A 20,389-nucleotide genomic window follows, 5' to 3' on the forward strand; every position below is an offset into this window, starting at 1 on the left:
TGTTTTGACACTTTCAAGGTTCTTGAACTTGAGGACGATACCACCTACCTCATTTTTGACCATTTTAGAGAGAATGTTTAAAGCAAAATTTGTATTTGAGTGATCAAAACCAGCGCACCAGGTTGATTGTCAACCTGGGCACTAGAGGCAATGGGGACAATTTGTTAATGTTTTGGAGAAAATCAATAACACTATGGCCTATGAATTCTTTGCTAATTGGCCAAAGAGGAGGAGCCAAATGGTAAGGGTGAGGGGTAAGTATGTTCCTATTTCTGCACACATGATTCATAAACTGTATGACCTTCCTACTTTCTTTGAGGAAGATCTGCAACTTTAAGTGGTACTTTGGATTTTGTGGATATGGGTGCAACATTGGGGTATCATGGAGCTATGCTCCATAAAAATGATGTGAATCCATATTTCATGTACTGTTATGAGCTCAATCAGGTGGCTAAAGCATGATTGTATTTTGTAAGTGCAAGACTGATTCCTAACAACCATTTTCACATTTTTCTTTATCGGTTGAAGGTTGTTTATGTGATTATGAAGGGTTTTAATTTGAATGTTGGGACCTACTTTTAGAATAGCATTGACAACATGCTCGAAGATACTACTATTGGTGGTTTGGGTCTAGTAGGGGCTATTACTAATTTGTGTGCAACTTATGATGTGCCTCACTACTATAATGATACTAGAGTTGCACCGCAAAGGAAAATAACTCATGCCATAGTTCTCTGCCTTAAGGCATCATATATGTATGGTGCTCCTCCTGAAGCGCCTTCGCAAAGGGGTCGCTGTCAACCTCAACCAAATGACAATGTTGGACAGCTAGTTGTTCTAGCGGGTCCCCTTGACCCTACCATGAAATACACTCATGACCAACCAACTGAACTACATCATTCAACAAAATAATCACATGGAAAACTACATGGTTAAGCGTAATGCTTACGTTGAGAAGCAAGTGAGGCAGTTGAATACTTTGATCTAGACTTGGTCTATAGGGTGGATGATCCTCTGTGGTTCCACCCTTATGACCAACCGCCACCACCAAACCCCTTTTGACAAGGGTTCTTAGGTAAGTCTCTCTCTCTCTCTCTCTCTCTCTCTCTCTCTCTCTCATGGGTTTTCGTTTTTCACATTGGGGACAATGTGAATTTATTTTTGGGGAGGGAATTATTTCTTTTATTTTTAGCTTGTGTTTATTTTATTTTAGTTGTTTGTTTTTTTGTGTGTTTGAATTAAGTCGATGATATGGAGGGATAATTACTATTGTTACTTGTAGGAAGAATTAAATTAAACTGTGTGCTTGACTTGACTACTCTTTGGATTATTTTGGATGTCTCTTAGAAATAGTTGTATCATTGTAAATTTTCAATATTTGAATTGCATCATACAAGTTTTACTTTGGTTTGTGGTAAAATTGATTGAATAAGATAAAACTTACATGAATTAATTATTGAGACGAAAATCTCGAGAATGCTTGTTTAGAATATAATTTAGGCAATTTTTTATTGATCGTTTGGGCCTTTTCAAGATGACCTTTATCTATATTATCCCTAGTTTTTCTGTTTGAGCTTTATCTTGTTCATTTATTTTTAACCACTTTATGAAGATAACTTTGAATCCACTTACATTTTTTCCTTTGTTCCTTGAATTATACCATAAGTTTAGAAATAAGTTTTGGGGAGATGAATTGTATGTGGATTAAATTATTATTATAAGTGGGTAATTGAGATTAATGTGTGAATTATAAAAATATTTTTCAACATCACTAATTTTATTTATCTTCCTTGTTAAAATTAAAAAATGAGAAAGAAAAGAAAAAGAAAAAAAGTGTTGAATAAATAAAGTGATGTTGGAAATATTATTAGTAAGCTCTCAATCATTAGAAACTTGGTAAATTATGGGATAGTGTGTTTTGTATCTGAGTGCTTGAGTGGTTCAGATTGTGCTTATAGTATAATATAAGCCTAAATGACTTTCAACTACCCTTTACTTAAGCCATTTGATTATAACTTTGAAAGTCCTGTTGATTCCAAACAAGTATTGTTGACATTAGAGGAGAGAGGAAAGACATGCAAGCATATTGAATAGTGGTTTGTGAAAAGTTAGAAAGAGGAAATTTTTTATGTTATTGTTCAATTGTTGAATTGTAATTTGTATGTATACACTACTTTCCAATGGATGCATCTAGTTTAATTGTTAGAGTAATTGAGTTAAAATTCTGGTTGAAAATTTTATTCAAGTTTTGCAGGTGGTGACAATAGTTTGTGAATAAAATAGAGGCTTAATTGTTTGTGTGTTAGTTTTTAGTTTGTATTTAGTGTTGTCTTACTCGAGGGCGAGTAAGGAGTTAATTTGGGGGAGTTCGTTAGGATATTTTTAACCTATTGTTTAGTCTTTATTTTCTTCTTAAATGTTAGTTTTTAGAACAAAATTACGTTTGTTTTCTTTGGTTTAAGTTTCGACATTTAGAATGTACAAATTGGTCGTGTGGAATCGAATCAAAGGAATTGATTCTAACTACTCTCGTGTGTCAGGCGCCACGGTGCCCAACATTGGCGCTGCAACGGTAATTGCGCCTCAATGGCGCCACGACATGATTTTAAAAAGAAAAAAATGTGTTTTTTTTTTCCGAATAGCTCCTAGCGCTGCGACGCCCATTACCTGTGCAGCAATGCTGTCATCTTGTACATTGTGGATTTTCTTCTTTTCATGTTTTTGGCTAAAAATTTTGGTTTCAAATTAGAAAGGGGCTCGATAAATTAGAGAGAGACAGGAATTAAGAAGAAGAAGAAGATTGGAGCGAGAAGTTGGTGATCCGTGACAATTCCAAAACTAATTTCCTTCTATTTTTCTTTTATTTTCGATGTTTATATTGATGTTTATGTTGATTATGGAGATTATGAACTAAACTCCCAATTTGAGGATTTGATGGATATTGCTTAAGATTATTTTATGAGTTAATATTAGTAATTACTTGTTCTTTCTTCCTTGATTGTGTGATTTATTCATCTTTGTATTTATTACATATTTAAGCTTGATTACCTTGAGCATGATTTATGATCCTGATGTGAAATTTGAAAAGTGAATGTTGGGAATACTCTAAATAAATAAACATAGGTTTTTATGTGAAGCAAAAGTATTTGCATAGTTTATGTGACTTTTAGATTATTGCTTAATACAAATTGTTTGATATACTATCTTAGAGATGCAGTAATTGACATGAAATTTATGACGTCTATGATCTAAAAAGAGTTTAGGTTAATCTATAGTATATCATCTCATATGAGAAAGAAGAATAGTTAACTAGTATTAACAATTGGGTAATCAAAGCAATTGATATTAGTTTCCTAATTTCTTATCTATTGATTGAACTTTTTTATTGCTTAAAATATTTTTCTGCATTATTGTTTCCATTATTAGTTTTTATTTTACCAAATAGAAATATGAATGCAATTTGGTTAATATTTAGCTACAATTCCCTTAGGTTCAACTTCACCTGTGTGCAGTACTAGCTACTTGTTAAATGGTACGTATACTTGCATAGCTTGAATATTTAGCAATAAAAATCCAAGTCCCAAACTAAAAAATTAGTTGGTTATATTTCCCCAGACTTGAATATTTCACTTTCCAAAAGTGATTCAGTACTTTCTAAATACCATCTTCTTCGTTTGATTTTGCAAGTGGAAAATCTGAAGCATCTAAGACTCCACCGTCCTCTTCTCGATTCAACTTCCAATCTCAGTTTGGACTCCCAATATATAGTTAAGTATACCCTAAAATGTTAGGTATACTTAGTATTCCCAACAGTTATAATTAAACTGTTGGCATTCAATATTTTCTTTTAAAAAAATTCATTTAGTCGGTTCTCTACTGTTAGGATTGGTTTATTTCAATGGTTAATGTTGATATGAACCTCCACTTACACAGATACTTAAACAACATACAAGGACAGAACTGTAAATACAAGTAAAAGCTCTAAGTTGACCTTCGGTCTCTAAAATCCCTAACAGAAATTAGTTAGAATGGATTTGGTTAAATCCACACCTAACTAATTTCTGTAACTACCTAAATATCACATGCAGAAATAAAACCAGAAACCCTAGATCTATATATACCTGCATCAGATTCACAACCAAGCACGGTTGAGGGAGTTCTTCAAGATCCAGGCATTGAATACTTGAAGAAACACAGATCGAAGCTCGTACATGCACAAGAACAAGAAGAAAGTTAGTACAGTTAGAGAGAGAGAGAGAGAGATAAAACACAATATATGTAATAACTAAATAGATTACCAGTCAAAAACCATACCTGTGACTTGGAATCTTCATTTTGTATGTCTGAAACATCTTTGATAGTGGAATCGAGCTCTCAAATTCGAGGAGCAGCTCAAACGGAGAAGTAGCCAATTTATTGGTGAACTTCGGGAAAAATCTGGTGTTTTCTAACTTAAATCTTTCTGGTTTTTTGTGTGTGTGAGGGTGTTTAGATCAGATCATTGTAGATCTGATCTTGTTGTTGGATTTGTGTTTGGATTTCTGGGTTTGCAAGGGTTAGGGTTTGAGTTTCTCAGAGAGAAACTCTCTGCTAGGGTTTCGAGCATTTCAGAGAGTGAGGGAGTGAATGAGAAGGTTCTCGAACCCTTCTTTGGTTTTGTTCAAAAAAAAAAAAAAAAAACGAAGCCGTTATGGGGACTGACTTTGAAAAGTCAACGTGAACAGAGAAAGGTCTAAATTGACCTTGGAAATTGATTTGTTTGTTTTGTTGGTGTAGGGACAGGATAGTAAAATACTATATTAAATTTCCTACAATGGTATCAGAGCTTGGTTAAAGCTGGAGAAAAGATCAACATTCAAACTAATCAAGAAGGAAGAAAACTCAAGCAAGAAATCAAGAAACACAAACAAGAAATTCAAGAACTCAACCAAATCAACTTGAAATCTTTAACAAAGGATTTCTGGGATACTTTATAATAATCTTTATAACTAAATTGCTTATTATTACTTATCTTTATTTGATCTTATTTAAATTCATTAATTATGAGCAATTTAAAGGTTGACATTGACAAATTTGATGGTTCTGGTGATTACAGGATTTGGAGGAGAAAAATTAAGTCACTCTTGGCCCAACAGAAACTGTTGAGAGTGCTTAATGACCCTATAGAATGGCCAGAAGGGACTACCAAGATTCAACAAGAAGAATACTTGGAAACTGCAACTGGAATCATGATTTTCAACCTATCAGATGCCATAATCAGATTAATAGACAAGGAAGAAACCCCTGCCCAGATTTGGAAGAAACTGGAAGAACAGTTTCAACAAAAATCCCTAACCAACAAGATTTTCTTGAAGGAAAGGATTTTTGGTTTTAAAATGAGTTCATCCAAATCACTTGATCAAAATTTGGATGGATTCTTAAGGATGCATATTGAACTTGCAAATTTTGGGGAAAATGAGGTACTAAGTGATGAAAACCAGGCCATAATCATCTTAAACTCTCTACCTGAATCCTACAGAGAAGTCAAGACTGACATTAAGTATGGAAGAACATCTATAACCCTAGAGGAGGTGATTTCAGCACTCAAATCTAAAGATTTAGAGATGAGGACAGAGAAAGGTGGACACTCAAATGGTGAAGTTAATTTGAGTAGAGGCAGACCAGGTCCAAGAGAACCTTGGAATAATAGAAGTAGAAGCCAAGGCAGAGGTTCAAACAAACAGGGAGGATTTCAAAGAGGCAGATCTAATTCTAACCCTAGAAACCCTGATGAAACTAATGGTTGTTACAATTGTGGTAAACCTGGGCACTTTAAGAGAGATTGTTACTTCTTGAAAAGAAATAACAAACAAAAACCACATGGACAGGGAGATTCTAAATACTCTAACTCTAAACCTAAATCTGATATGCATGATGCTAATGTTACAGATGGATATGAAAATGGTGAAGTATACCAAGTTGGACCATCCATCAAAGATGAATGGATCCTTGACTCTGGTTGCACTTTCCACATGACTAACAATAAAACTTTTATGTTTGATTTCAGGAAATCAAATGGGGGCAGAGTTATACTTGGAAACAATCAAACATGTGACATACAAGGATCTGGATCTATCAGTTTTAAGATGCATGATGGAATGATCAGAACACTAAGTGAAGTTAGATATGTTCCTAATCTAGCCAGGAACCTAATTTCAATAAGTGTTCTAGATGACCAAGGAATTGTTAGCAAGATTGAATCTGGCCAAATAAAAATAAGTAAAGGGGCTCTAACTATCATGAAAGGACACAAAGATGGAGGCTTATACTACTTAAAAGGCACACCAGTTGTACCTTGTAACTACACTGCTCACAACAACAGTGATGACTCAAATGCAATGTTATGGCACAAAAGGCTAGGGCACATAAGTGAGAAGGGATTGCAACTAATGAGTGAACAGATCTGCTAGGTAAAGATAAGGTTTGTAAACTTGATTTTTGTGAGTGTTGTGTGCTTGGAAAACATCAAAGATTGAAATTTTCCACTGGCACACACAACACTAAGAAAATCCTAGAGTATGTTCACTCTGATCTGTGGGGACCAGAGAAAACAAGTACTCATGAAAATTGTGTCTATTTTCTATCTATTGTTGATGATTTTTCAAGAAAAGTCTGGATTTTTCTTTTAAAACATAAAAATGAGGCTTTTACAAAATTTACACAGTGGAAAACACTTGTTGAAAACTTAACAAATGAAAAACTTAAAACACTCTAAGGACTGACAATGGATTGGAATTTTGTAATGAAGAGTTTAACAATTATTGTAAAGAAAATGGCATACAGAGATACAGGACAGTTAGAATAACACCCCAACAGAATGGAGTTGCAGAGAGAATGAATAGAACCATTCTCAACAAAGTGAGATGCTTGCTGTTACAATCTGGATTATATATCACAAGGATTCTGGGGAGAAGCAGCTTTAACACCTGTATACTTAATCAACAGGAGTCCATCCAGTGCAAATGGATTCAAAACTCCAGAGGAAAAATGGTCTAGTAAACCTCCTAATCTCTCTAATCTTAGAGTATTTGGTTGTGCAGCATATGCACACCAAAGTGTTGGAAAATTAGAACCTAGAGCTATGAAATGTGTTTTTCTGGGATATCCAGAAGGAGTTAAAGGCTATAGGCTTTGGGTTTGGGAACAAAGAGGGTTTAAAACAATTAACAGCAGGGATGTAATATTTAAGGAAGATGTTTTTCCATGTTTGCCTATTTCATCTAACCCTAGTGCAGGTACAAAAGACACTGAAAATGCAGGTAACACTGCAAATGAAGGAACTGGCTCTATTCAGGTGGAACAAACAGTGAACACACCTGAACAGAACCAGGGAGAACAGGTTCAGGTGGAACCTGGGGACCAGGTTCAGGTGGAACCTGATGAGGACAACACTGACATTATTGATGAAGGGACCCAAGATGACTTGGGGGATTATCAATTGGTCAGGGACAGAGGCAGAAGGGTACCGAGACCTAATCCTAAGTACAGTTTTAACATATGGGATGAAGACATTGCATATGCCTTTATGAGTGAACTGGAAATGGTCAATAATGAACCTGAATCATATGAAGAGGCCATTAAAGGACCAAATTCCAAGAAATGGAAAGGTGCAATGGATGAAGAGATGGAATCTCTTAAGAAAAATAAAACTTGGATTGTGGTGCCTAAACCTAAAGATAAGAGCATTGTTGACTGCAAGTGGTTATTTAAGGAAAAAGAAGGCAGAACTAAGGGAGAACCTATAAGGTATAAGGCCAGGTTAGTGGCCAAGGGATTTACACAGAAGGAAGGCATTGATTTCAATGAAGTGTTTGCACCAGTTGCAAAATACAAGACTATAAGAATAATGCTAAGTCTAGCAACTCAATACAACCTGGAAATAGACCAAATGGATGTCACTACAGCTTTTCTACATGGTGAACTAGAGGAAGAGATCTATATGAGACAACCTAAAGGCTATACAGAAAAGGGAAAGGAAACCTATGTCTGCAAACTAGTAAAGTCTCTATATGGGTTGAAACAGTCACCTAGGCAATGGAATAAAAGGTTGATGGTTTTATGCTAAAACTAGGATTTTCTAGAAGTTACTATGACCATTGTTTGTATTACAAAGGGACTGATATTAATAAAGTCATATATCTACTTCTATATGTAGATGATATGCTTATAATCAGTAAAGAAAGAGCCAGAGTAAACACTATGAAGGGTCTACTCAAAACTGAGTTTGAAATGAAAGACCTAGGGGAAGCAACTAAGATTCTGGGAATCACTATTAAAAGAAACAAAACAGAAGGAATACTTAGCCTAACTCAGGAAGACTAGATTCATAAGATAATTGAGAAATTCTCAATGAAGGGATCTAAAATTGCTAGCCAACCTATAATTACACAGTTTACATTGTCTACGAAGCAATGCCTTGAGAGCAAAGGAAAGAAGGAGGAAATGAGTAAGATACCCTATGCAAATGCTATTGGAACTGTTATGTACCTAATGGTAAGCACTAGACCAGACCTTGCTTATGCTATTAGTGTACTTAGCAGATTTATGACAAATCGTGGTAAGACACACTGGCTTGCTATGAAATGGTTACTAAGGTATTTAATTGGGACAACTAAGCTAGGACTCAAATACAAGCAACAACAAGGAAGAACAGCAATAGAATGCTTCAGTGATGCAGACTATGCTGGGTACAGGGATAGTAGAAAATCTACATCAGCCTACATATTACTATTGGGAGGAAATTGTGTAAGTTGGAAAGTACAATTACAACCAGTTGTGGCATTATCCACAACTGAATCAGAGTACATTGCAACTACAGAAGCTATTAAGGAAAGTATATGGGTTAAAGGAGTTCTAGAAGAGCTAAAATTACTAGACTCTAAACCTGTGATTTACTCTGATAGCCAGAGTTGTGTGCATCTATGTAGAAACCCTATGTTCCATGACAGAACCAAGCACATAGAGATCAAGTATCACTTCATCAGAGACAAAGTGACACAGGGACACATAAATATTGACAAGGTGCCTACAGAAGAGAATCCTGCAGACATGGGGACTAAAGTGATCACCCTATCTAAGTTTAAACATTGTTTAAAATTAATAGGGTTGGATCAAGGATAATGAGATCCTTTGGATCTCTGAGCTATGACCCTCAAATTGACTCGACCACTGATGTATCAGCTCAGTGAAGGTTTAGGTGGAAATTGTTGATATAAACCTCCACTTACACTGATACTTAAACAACATACAAGGACAGAACTGTAAATACAAGTAAAAGCCCTAAGTTGACCTTCGGTCTCTAAAATCCCTAACAGAAATTAGTTAGAATGAATTTGGTTAAATCCACACCTAACTAATTTCTGCAACTACCTAAATATCACATGCAGAAATAAAACCAGAAACCCTAGATCTATATATACCTGCATCAGATTCACAACCAAGCACGATTGAGGGAGTTCTTCAAGATCCAGGCATTGAATACTTGCAGAAACACAGATCGAAGCTCGTACATGCACAAGAACAAGAAGAAAGTTAGTACAGTTAGAGAGAGAGAGAGAGATAAAACACAGTATATGTAATAACTAAAGAGATTACCAGTCAAAAACCATACCTGTGACTTGGAATCTTCATTTTGTATGTCTGAAACATCTTTGATAGTGGAATCGAGCTCTCAAATTCGAGGAGCAGCTCAAACGGAGACGTAGCCAATTTATTGGTGAACTTCGGGAAAAATCTGGTGTTTTCTAACTTAAATCTTTCTGGTTTTTTTTTGTGTGTGAGGGTGTTTAGATCAGATCATTGTAGATCTGATCTTGTTATTGGATTTGTGTTTGGATTTCTGGGTTTGCAAGGGTTAGGGTTTGAGTTTCTCAGAGAGAAACTCTCTGCTAGGGTTTCGAGCATTTCAGAGAGTGAGGGAGTGAATGAGAAGGTTCTCGAACCCTTCTTTGGTTTTGTTCAAAGACAAAACGAAGCCGTTTTGGGGACTGACTTTGAAAAGTCAAAGTGAACAGAGAAAGGTCTAAATTGACCTTGGAAATTGATTTGTTTGTTTTGTTGGTGTAGGGTCAGGATAGTAAAATACTATATTAAATTTCCTACAGTTAACTTCTGGTTCTAAACCGTTGAGAAAAATTTCCGCTGACCTTTTCCAATAATTTTCATAATTGATCCCTTGTTAACCGTAAAAAAAACTAATTTTGTATTAATGAAAGAATATGTTATTCGTACAAAAGAAATCCTTGAATTTCAAAGAAAAGACTAACCGCTTCCGCAACCTCATTCATGGGATAGCTGTCATCACAACTATCAATTAGGTGATCCTCATTAATTTTCTAGTGGGAAAATTTATTTTCTTTAACAGTTGTATAGACAATAATCAGTATATATATATTTAAGATTGAATTTTTTTTACTCATAAAATATACAATATCATACGTAAATATATTACATATTATTAAAAGTGTATAGCAATAGATTTAAAGCCCTTGATGATTCGAAGAGAAGGAGAAAATATTAATAATAAAAACGTACCTTAATTTCTTAATAGAGATATTTAATTTAGTAATGATGATCTTAATCCGTAGACTAAATTTTATTGGGTAATAATCTTTCAAGAATACAAAATTAAAGATTTGTCTAATTTTTTCTCTTAATTGGGGAAGATGAGAATATAATGACTCTTATTTTTAGGAACCACTACTATTATATAACCTAATTGGTTATCAATTTTAGTATTTCTAATTTATAATTAGCTCCTCAATAATTTCTAAGTATTTGTACATTTAACTCATGACACTTTAATACCTATAATAACGTACATAATTATTGAAATGGTCGCTCTAACTTTAAGTAATATACACAAATATATATAAACCCGCATTAATTAGAAATATAATCCAAGATATATATAGAACTAGAGTTTAATAATTTAAATTTTTTATTTATATTATTATTAAAGTACAAACTTTATTTTGCATTTTTGAGTTATTTATTTATTATAGTACTATTTTCTTGATCATCAACTCTCTTTTATATTAGGAGTTTTAGATGGAGAACAGATTGTTACATTATTTAGTAGGTACGTATGTATTATTTATATATGCATGGAAATAATCATATATATATAAATATATATATATACTAGGTGAATGTACGTGCCGAGCCACATATTGATAGTTTTATTTAAGATTTTAGTCTTTTTAAGATTTTGAATATATTTTATTTTTAAAGATTTTAAATTTTTTGTTTGAAAAAATTAAATATTTATATTTGAAATATTATTTAATAATGTATTAAAAATAATATTAGTGTAATTATAAAATTGTAAATAAATTTATTATTGGAGTAGTAGATTATTCTATTTAGTTCTTTTTTTAACATAGCATTGTAATGTAAGTTTATATCTATAAATATTCTGTAAAATGTTAATATTATATGAACATCTGCATTTATAAAGCTAAAAAGTGGATCAATGACAGAAGTGGTATATTTGCAATCACACAAAGATAGAAGTGGTATTTCTGCTAAACCATGACACTTGAATCATCGGGCCGAATTAACACCAACCAATAAGAAAGAAAAAAAAACAGAGAACGGTTTCAAGGTGGAGTATTGTGTTTAATATATGAGTTTGCACGATCAGATTTAGAACAATTACAAATAATGAGAAAGTAGATACAGAATTAAATCTAATCAAATTTAAATTTAAATAGTATATGATTTAGATATTTTTAATTAATCTATTTAATATTTAATAATTATTTAGTCAAAAAAAAAATATCTACAAACATCATAATGAAAAAAATAATAACAATAAAAAAAAAATAGTTATCCTTATATAATAGAAAAATAGAAAAATTAAATTTTATCATCAATTAAAATTAATAATTATACGTGTATAATCAATAGGTTTTAAAAAGAGTATTGACCTATATTGTAGATAGATATATAGATTATGGAGTGCAAACACTTGGACTACATTTGATGATTCTCTATTGCCAAAAATTTCTTCACATTAGAATAGAAAAGAAATTAATAAAGCAATTAGAAAGAAGAACATCACATTATGCATCGGAATCAAAAAAAATAAAGATTTTTTTTAAAAAATAAATAAAAAAAAATTATTAATATTATCCCAAGATAGGTTTGTTAGAGAGATATATGGTTAAGATGATTTTTTTAATTTAAAAAGAGATTATTAATATTTAAAAGATTGTTTAATTTTTTGGGTTTAATTATTGGGTTTATTTGTTAACGGGAGATCAAACCTAATCGTTAAATTTAACAGAATATTCTATTTTTAAGTATATTCTGTTAAACCAAGAAATGTCGTTAGATAGGCACTTTTAATATATAAAGATATTATGCTTATGAGACAAGTAGACAAGACTTAGCAATACGACCATTAGCTCCCCTAGGAAAGAAACCCCCAAACATGGTTTCATATATTACCATATGACAAGTAGACAATGACTCACTCTATTCTTCAAAATAACTCACAAAAAAATTTACTTTATCTATTTTACCTCAAATTTTTATATATTACTATATATCAGTTTCTTTATTTTTTTATAACATTTAAATACTATATTTTTTCTATTATTATTTATTCATTTAAAATATATAATAATAAAAAAAAAATGAAAAATATAAGAGATGAGAGATGGAAGAGATATTTAAAATAAGTTTGAAGAATGAATAATATTTTCTAAGCGAATAGAGATTGAGCTAAAATAGCTATAAAGTAAAGAATCTGTTGTAATTTCAGCGGAAATAACCTTGAGGATTCAATCATAAAATCTGCAATGAACTCGCAACTTTGACAGTAAAATGAACATAAACCAATTAATCTCCACAATGAATCAAATCCGAAATCAAACAAAGAACAACACACGATTTTATCCTGGTTCCGGTCCTAGAGATCAATCTGATCCCTGGCCATACTCCAGCTGAGAAACATCACCAATCTTCATTAATATGTGAATAAGAGAGCAACAGTACAATTACAATAATCAGAGCAATCACAGCTCAGATGGTACTCGATACACACCAGAGAAAACAGTCACAGTTTTCTCTCTATCAACCCGAGTACACCCCTTGTTCTTGACCCTCTTCAAGAACAGAACTCTCAGCTTAGAACCCTAAGCAATTCCCTCTAATCTTCTCTCTTATTCTCTCTCTGTCTTCCTTATGTTCTCCCTTTATAGAAGTGAAAAGACTAGACTTATATATAGTCCTAACTCAAACAAGGATAGCACCAACTAACTAACTAACATAACCGAATGTTAGTTAAGTTAGTTGGTTTAAATGAGTTGGATAATAAGTTGGTTTAGAGGATCAATTTCCACAAATTTCCACCTTGATTCTCTAAAGCAATTTATCAGAGTCTTTTCACTGAAGCCTTGATGATGTGATATCTCGAAATGTTCAGCAAGAACCAATGTTCAGCAAACTGAGACAATGCATCAGTTTACTGAAAGTAAGAACCTTTGTTCCCATGTCAGCAGGGTTGTCACTTGTGTGCACCTTTTCCAATTCCAGAAGCCTATCCTCAATCTTCTCTCGAATCCAATACAATCTAATGTCAATGTGCTTGCTTTTCTCATGGTATACGGGATTCTTGCACAAGTGAATAGATGACAGGCTATCCGAATAGACTGTCCCTTTGTCTTTGAGCAGTAGCAGCTCTTGCAGTATTCCTTGTAACCATATAGCTTCCTTGAATGCTTCAGTAGTGGCCATGAATTCTGATTCAGTAGTTGACAGTGCCACCACTGGTTGTTGTTGTGATTTCCAACATATGCAGCTTTTGTTAACCATGAATACATAGGCAGTGGTGCTCCTTCTATTGTCTCTATTTGATGCATAATCTGCATCAACATAGCCTTATAACCTCACATCAGATGTGTCTTTCTGATAGATCAGACCATACTTGATTGTCCCCTTCAAGTATCTAATCAGCCATTTTACAGCATTCCAATGCTCTAACCCAGGGTTTGCCATAAACCTACTCAAAACACTTAGAGCATGTGCTATATCAGGTCTAGTACTGACCATGATATACATTAGACATCCAACAGCCATAGCATATGGTACACCTCTCATATTTTCCCTTTCAGTTTCAGCTTTAGGGCAGTACTCATTAGACAACTTGAAGTGCCCTGCAAGTGGAACTGCAGTGGCCTTAGATGAATCTAAGTTAAACTTCCTGATCACCTTCTCAATGTAGCTTCTTTGAGTTAGCACCATCTTTCCTTCTTGCTTATTCCTCATGACCTCAATCCCCAAAATTTTCTTGACTGCTCCCAAGTCCTTCATTTCAAATTCAGAGTTGAGTTTGTTCTTAATGACTTGTATTTCAGACTTGTCTTTGCTGATGATCATCATATCATCATATCATCAACATATAGTAATAGGTACATAGCCTTAGGTGTTCCTAGTTCCTTGTAGTAAAGACAAGAGTCAAATTTTGACCTTGAAAAACCAATACTCTGAACAAATTGGTTAAACCTTTGATTCCATTGTCTAGGTGACTGTTTCAACCCATACAATGACCTTTTAAGCAGGCAAACCATATCAGTTTTTCCATTTTCCACCTGAAAGCCAGGTGGTTGTTCCATGAATATCTCTTCATCCAGAAAACCATTTAAGAAGGCAGTTTTGACATCCAACTGCTCAACTTCCAAGTCATTGTGTGCAGCAATGGCTAACATCATTCTAATGGTCTTGTACTTCACAACCGGTGAGAAGATATCTGTGTAATCAACTCCCTCAACCTGTGTGAATCCCTTAGCTACCAATCTAGCTTTATATCTAGGTGGTTCACCCTCTGACATTCCTTCTTTCTCTTTGAACAACCATCTGCAGGAGACAACTTTCTTGTCTTTTGGTCTTGGCACCATAATCCAAGTTCTATTCTTCTTCAAGGAATGCATCTCTTCTCCCATTGCAGCAAGCCATTTCTTCTTTGATTCGCATGCAATTGCTTCTTCATAGGTAGTTGGTTCAGGTTCACTCTCAGATTGTATCACAGCCAGGGCATAGGCTATCAAATCAGCTTCAGCATACCTACTGGGAGGTCTAATATCTCTCCTTGACATGTCTCTAGCCAATTGATAGTTGGTCAAATCTGGTTGATCATCTTGACTGGTTTCCACCTCAGCTGTATCTATACCAGCCTCAGTTGTGTCTGTACCCTGTGTTTCCACCTCAAGAGATGTCCTTGCTTCTGGTGTGTGGGGTAAATCAATGGAGACTTCAATCTTGTCAGTGTTGATCTCCAACTCAGCAAGGTCATCCCTGTTAGTACCTGCAACATCAGAACCTTTGCCTTCCTTGGCTATCAAGTGCATGAAATCATGCTCATTAAAGACTACATCCCTAGATATGATAATCTTAGGTTTTCCATTTTCAACATGACATAGTCTATATCCTTTAACACCCTTAGGATATCCAAGAAAGAAACATTTAATTGCCCTAGGTTCCAATTTGTCAAGTTTCTGGTGTGCATATGCAGTGCAGCCAAATATTTTCAAGTGATTCAGTTTAGGTGCAGTGCCATGCAATTTTTCATAGGGGGTTTTTAAATCAATCACTCTACTGGGACTCCTATTAATCAAATAACATGCAGTGATCAAAGCCTCTCCCCAGTAGATTTTACCTAAACCAGAACTAATCAACAAGCACCTAACCTTGTTCAACAAGGTTCTATTCATCCTCTCAGCAACACCATTTCTTTGAGGGGTGTGCTTAACAGTTCTATGCCTAACAATTCCAAATTCAGAACATAACAAGCCAAATTCAGTATTAATGAACTCTAAACCATTATCTGTCCTAAGCACTTTCAATTTCCTTTCATACTGATTTTCCACTTCAATTTTCCATTCTCTGAATTTCTCAAGACATTCATTTTTGGTTTTAAGTAAATAAACCCATACATGCCTACTGAAATCATCTACAATGGACAAGAAATAGTGTTTACCTGAGTGAGTTCCAACCTTGTGAGAACCCCACAAATCAGCATGAACATATTCTAGTGGTCTTTTAGAACAATGGTGGCCAGCCATGAATTTCAATCTGTGATGCTTTCCCAACACACATGCTTCACAGAAGGGTAGTGAGTTCGGTTTGAAATTGCCTAAGAGCCCTTGCTTGGTCAGTTCTTTGATCCCTTGCTCACTCATGTGACCCATCCTTTTATGCCACAGTTCCATCTCAGTTTCTTGGTGTTGCACAACACTAGCTTCACAAGCCATTACTGTATCTCCTTGCAGAATGTACAAACCATTCTTCTTTTCACCTTTCATGATAGTAAGAGACCCCTTTGCAATTCTCATATGACCATTGTTAGACTTGTAACTGAAGCCTTCATCCTCAAGAGTACCAAGTGATATCAAGTTCCTTCTAAGTTCTGGTATATGCCTTACTTCATGTAGCATTCGAATAGTACCATCAAAGTGCCTAATAGCAACCTTTCCAATGCCAATTACCCTACAAGAATTGTCATTTCCCATTAGTACAGTACCACAATTTACTTTCCTATAGTCAATAAAATTTTCAAGAATAGGACACATATGGTATGTGCATCCAGAATCAAGAATCCATTCATTTGTGATTCTTTGATCTGAGACCATATACAAGTCACCATCAGATGAGCAACGATCTGATTCTTCAACATTAGAAGCTGAATCATGCTTCTTTTCTCTGTCTTCTTTGAGTTTGTTCTTGAACTCAATGCAAAACCTCTTGATGTGACCTACTTTCCCACAGAAATAACATTTTCTGTCCTTATGGTATTTTCCTCTTGATTTCGATCTTGATTGGGATCTATGGTTGCCTTTGAAATGATCCTTTCTGTAGTGATCTCTGCCCCTATTGTTGTCTCTTCCTCTGGCCAAGTAAGCTTCATCTTTGACATTGTCTTTCTCCTTGGACATTTCTTGTTCTTTGGACTTCAAGGCTCCAAGAACATCATCAAGGGTGAGAGTATCTCTTCCATACTTGATCACAGCCTTTAATTCTTGGTATGCAGGTGGCAAAGATCTGAGAAGAATGACAGCTTGGCTTTCTTCATCAACAGTGTGCTTCAAGTTAGCCAACCCTATAATGATTTGGTTAAATACATCAAGGTTATCATCTAAAGACAAATGAGAAGACATTTTAAAACCATATAAAGATTCTAACAAATTAATCTTGTTAGTTAGAGAGGGTTTCATGTAAATCTCTTCAAGCTTGCTCCATAGTTCTCGAGCTGTCTTCATATTCTGAACCTTTCTTCTCACTGTATTGGACAAGTACATTATGATAGTGTAATATGCCAATTCCTCCATATCTTCAAGTTCTTCCTTCTGCAACTTGTCAGTGAGTTCTTCCTTGGGTTTCAATGCCTTGGCCACTTTTTGATGAACGAGAATTCCCTTCAAACTTTCCCTCCATAGGCCAAAGTCCCCTGTCCCATTGAACTTCTCAAGTTCAAATCTTGCTGACCCTGTCATAACTGGTTGCAGATGAGTCTTGATTGAATCTTGATTCTTGAATTCCTCAAATGGATCTTGAACCTCAGCTCTGATTTTGTTGTAATTTCAGCGGAAATAACCTTGAGGATTCAATCATAAAATCTGCAATGAACTCGCAACTTTGACAGTAAAATGAACATAAACCAATTAATCTCCACAATGAATCAAATCCGAAATCAAACAAAGAACAACACACGATTTTATCCTGGTTCCGGTCCTAGAGATCAATCTGATCCCTGGCCATACTCCAGCTGAGAAACATCACCAATCTTCATTAATATGTGAATAAGAGAGCAACAGTACAATTACAATAATCAGAGCAATCACAGCTCAGATGGTACTCGATACACACCAGAGAAAACAGTCACAGTTTTCTCTCTATCAACCCGAGTACACCCCTTGTTCTTGACCCTCTTCAAGAACAGAACTCTCAGATTAGAACCCTAAGCAAATCCCTCTAATCTTCTCTCTTATTTTCTCTCTGTCTTCCTTATGTTCTCCCTTTTTTTTCTTTTTTTTTTGTAGAAGTGAAAAGACTAGACTTATATATAGTCCTAACTCAAACAAGGATAGCACCAACTAACTAAATAACATAACCGAATGTTAGTTAAGTTAGTTGGTTTAAATGAGTTGGATAATAAGTTGGTTTAGAGGATCAATTTCCACAGAATCTAACGGATGCTTAATTTTACCACTTTCGACACAATATTTTTTAACGTGAAATTTAGCTATTTTAAGTACTCTAAGTATCACTTTCTCGTTGTCACGCCCTTTTGGAAGGGATAGACAACTTAGTAGTGGAAGACACTTTGAGAAGAAAAAATTTAACAACTCAAAAATTTGAGGTTACCATTTTAAAGTTGTGTAATCATCAATAGACACAAAAAATATATTTATTCTTAGGCTTTGATAACTTTGACCTAATTTTATCCCAACAAAAAGTAGATAAAAGATTTTTATTAAAACCTCAAATATATAATCTTTCAATTGAAATTATAGCTAAATTATATTATGCATTTATATTAGAAAAATTCAATTAATTTGCTGTAATTTTTTTTTTAAAAAAATAGATTTATATATATGTGCTATTTAGTAAAAATAAAAATAAAAATAGGGATATAAAATAGTATTAAATAAGCAATAATAATAGTGATTTTAGTGATATACCCTCTTGGAAATAATTCCTGTGAGGTTTTGATTATATCCAACGTAAGCAGTGGGTCCAATATGAGCAATTGCATATGAGGCTATAAGAAAGTTAAGGGTGTTATTGTATGGATCAAAGGCAGGTCTTAACTCTCTCCCCAATGCACTGTTTATAAATCCTGCAAATACTGATGAACTTAAATCCAACAATGGCCTTTGAAACCCTTCCACAAAATTTTTAATAGCCCTGCACATATATATAATATCAGGAAAATTAACAATATCATAATAATAATAATAATTGAAAATAAAAAATCATAAAAATGAAAATTCCGCTAATAATAATAAGAAGAAGTTAAACACAAGAGTATACTTGATATGTTCAACTCCTTGTAACCCCATTTGCATGGTGAAATCTGTTATCAAAATATCGAAATTGACCTTTGTAGCACCAATGGGAGGTGGGCCACCCTTTGTCAATTGTGGAGCAACTCTGTCCAAACCATAACCCAATGATCCGTGCAAGAAGAATTCAGCTCCCACATACTCAAGATTTAAAGAAAATTCCAACAGATCATTATCACTATAAATGTGAGCTAGAGATTTCGGGAGGAGAAGGATTAGATTTAGAATAACACCCAAAATTATTGGAGTGGCCATTGATTCTCTATGCATACTCATACGACTTATTATCTATATGTTGTATTATAGATCGATAACACTACGTACTCATATATATATATATATATATATATATATATATAACTTGTACGTATATGGAGTAGTGTGCATGAAAAAAGCTACGTATGCATGATATAAGAGTACGTAGTATTAAATGAATTTAGTTATAGCTTAGCTAGGGTAGTTAGATCGTAATTAATTAAATATTAGAGTTCAGTTTTTCTTTTTAGTGATATAACTCATCTTTCTTAAATAAGTACTGATAATATTTTGACCTTTAAAAGTAATAAAAATGGCTTAGGTAATATATAATTAGTCATGTGATAAGTATTTAAGGATATAAAACTTTTTTGAAAGTTAAGATCCTAATAATATATAGTTAGTTATGATGGCCCACGTCTAGTCTCTTTGGGATGAGATTTGCAAACTAAAAAGTAAACGATCGAGGATTGAGATTTAGAAGGACAATTCAGTGAAATGTTGCTGTTATTAGGAAATATGTTTGGTTTACCAAGCAAGATAATTTGTACGTGAAGTGGATTCATAGTGTGTACTTGGATGATAAAAAATGGTGGAGTTATAGCTCTAACCAATAGTAGTTCGTATTGGAGACAAATTGCGATTGTAAAAAATATATTTTGAAGCTCGAATCACTTCCATCATCTAATGACAAATACTTATCAAATAGTTCAAGGCTACAAAATTTTACTCTCTTCTCATAATTAAGAGATTCAGATTACAGAAGAGTAACTAGGTTGAATATTTCTAAACATAGTTTTATTGCTTGGTTGGCTGTGGGACTATATGGCTCAATTCTCTACCATTTATTTTATGTGGGACAATGTCCACAACATTCCCACTCAAGATGATGACTATTTTTTGCTCATCAATCTTGAACCGTACCAGAGTGGACATGGTCACTATCTGTATAGGTGCGGATCAGATAGGATCGCTTGCCTGCATGGCCGGCCATGATGGTGTGCAAGGTGGGCTACTGCACAGGGCCC

The 20,389-nt window shown here is 34.1% G+C and overlaps 1 protein-coding gene across 1 annotated transcript; it reads right to left on the reverse strand.

Annotated features, from left to right (window-relative positions):
- Positions 1-18,606: 18,606 nt before the first annotated feature.
- LOC115723441 (ferritin-like catalase Nec2) lies at positions 18,607-19,404 on the reverse strand. The gene is made up of 2 exons (XM_061103660.1): positions 19,075-19,404; positions 18,607-18,948 (listed from the first exon to the last, which is right to left on the reverse strand). Exons 1-2 carry the CDS (start codon positions 19,380-19,382, stop codon positions 18,711-18,713), a joined length of 546 nt encoding a protein of 181 aa, XP_060959643.1. The 5' UTR covers positions 19,383-19,404; the 3' UTR covers positions 18,607-18,710.
- Between the last annotated feature and the right edge of the window lie 985 nt (positions 19,405-20,389).

The sequence above is a fragment of the Cannabis sativa genome, chromosome 9 (assembly GCF_029168945.1).
Source record: "Cannabis sativa cultivar Pink pepper isolate KNU-18-1 chromosome 9, ASM2916894v1, whole genome shotgun sequence".
Classification (NCBI taxonomy): Eukaryota; Viridiplantae; Streptophyta; class Magnoliopsida; order Rosales; family Cannabaceae; genus Cannabis; species Cannabis sativa.

Coding starts and splice junctions, on each gene's coding strand:
- LOC115723441 (XM_061103660.1), bottom strand. CDS start 19,382: ATGAGTATGCATAGAGAATCAATGGCCACTCCAATAATTTTGGGTGTT. Junction 18,949..19,074: donor CAAGGAGTTGAACATATCAA/GTATACTCTTGT, acceptor ATATATGTGCAG/GGCTATTAAAAATTTTGTGG.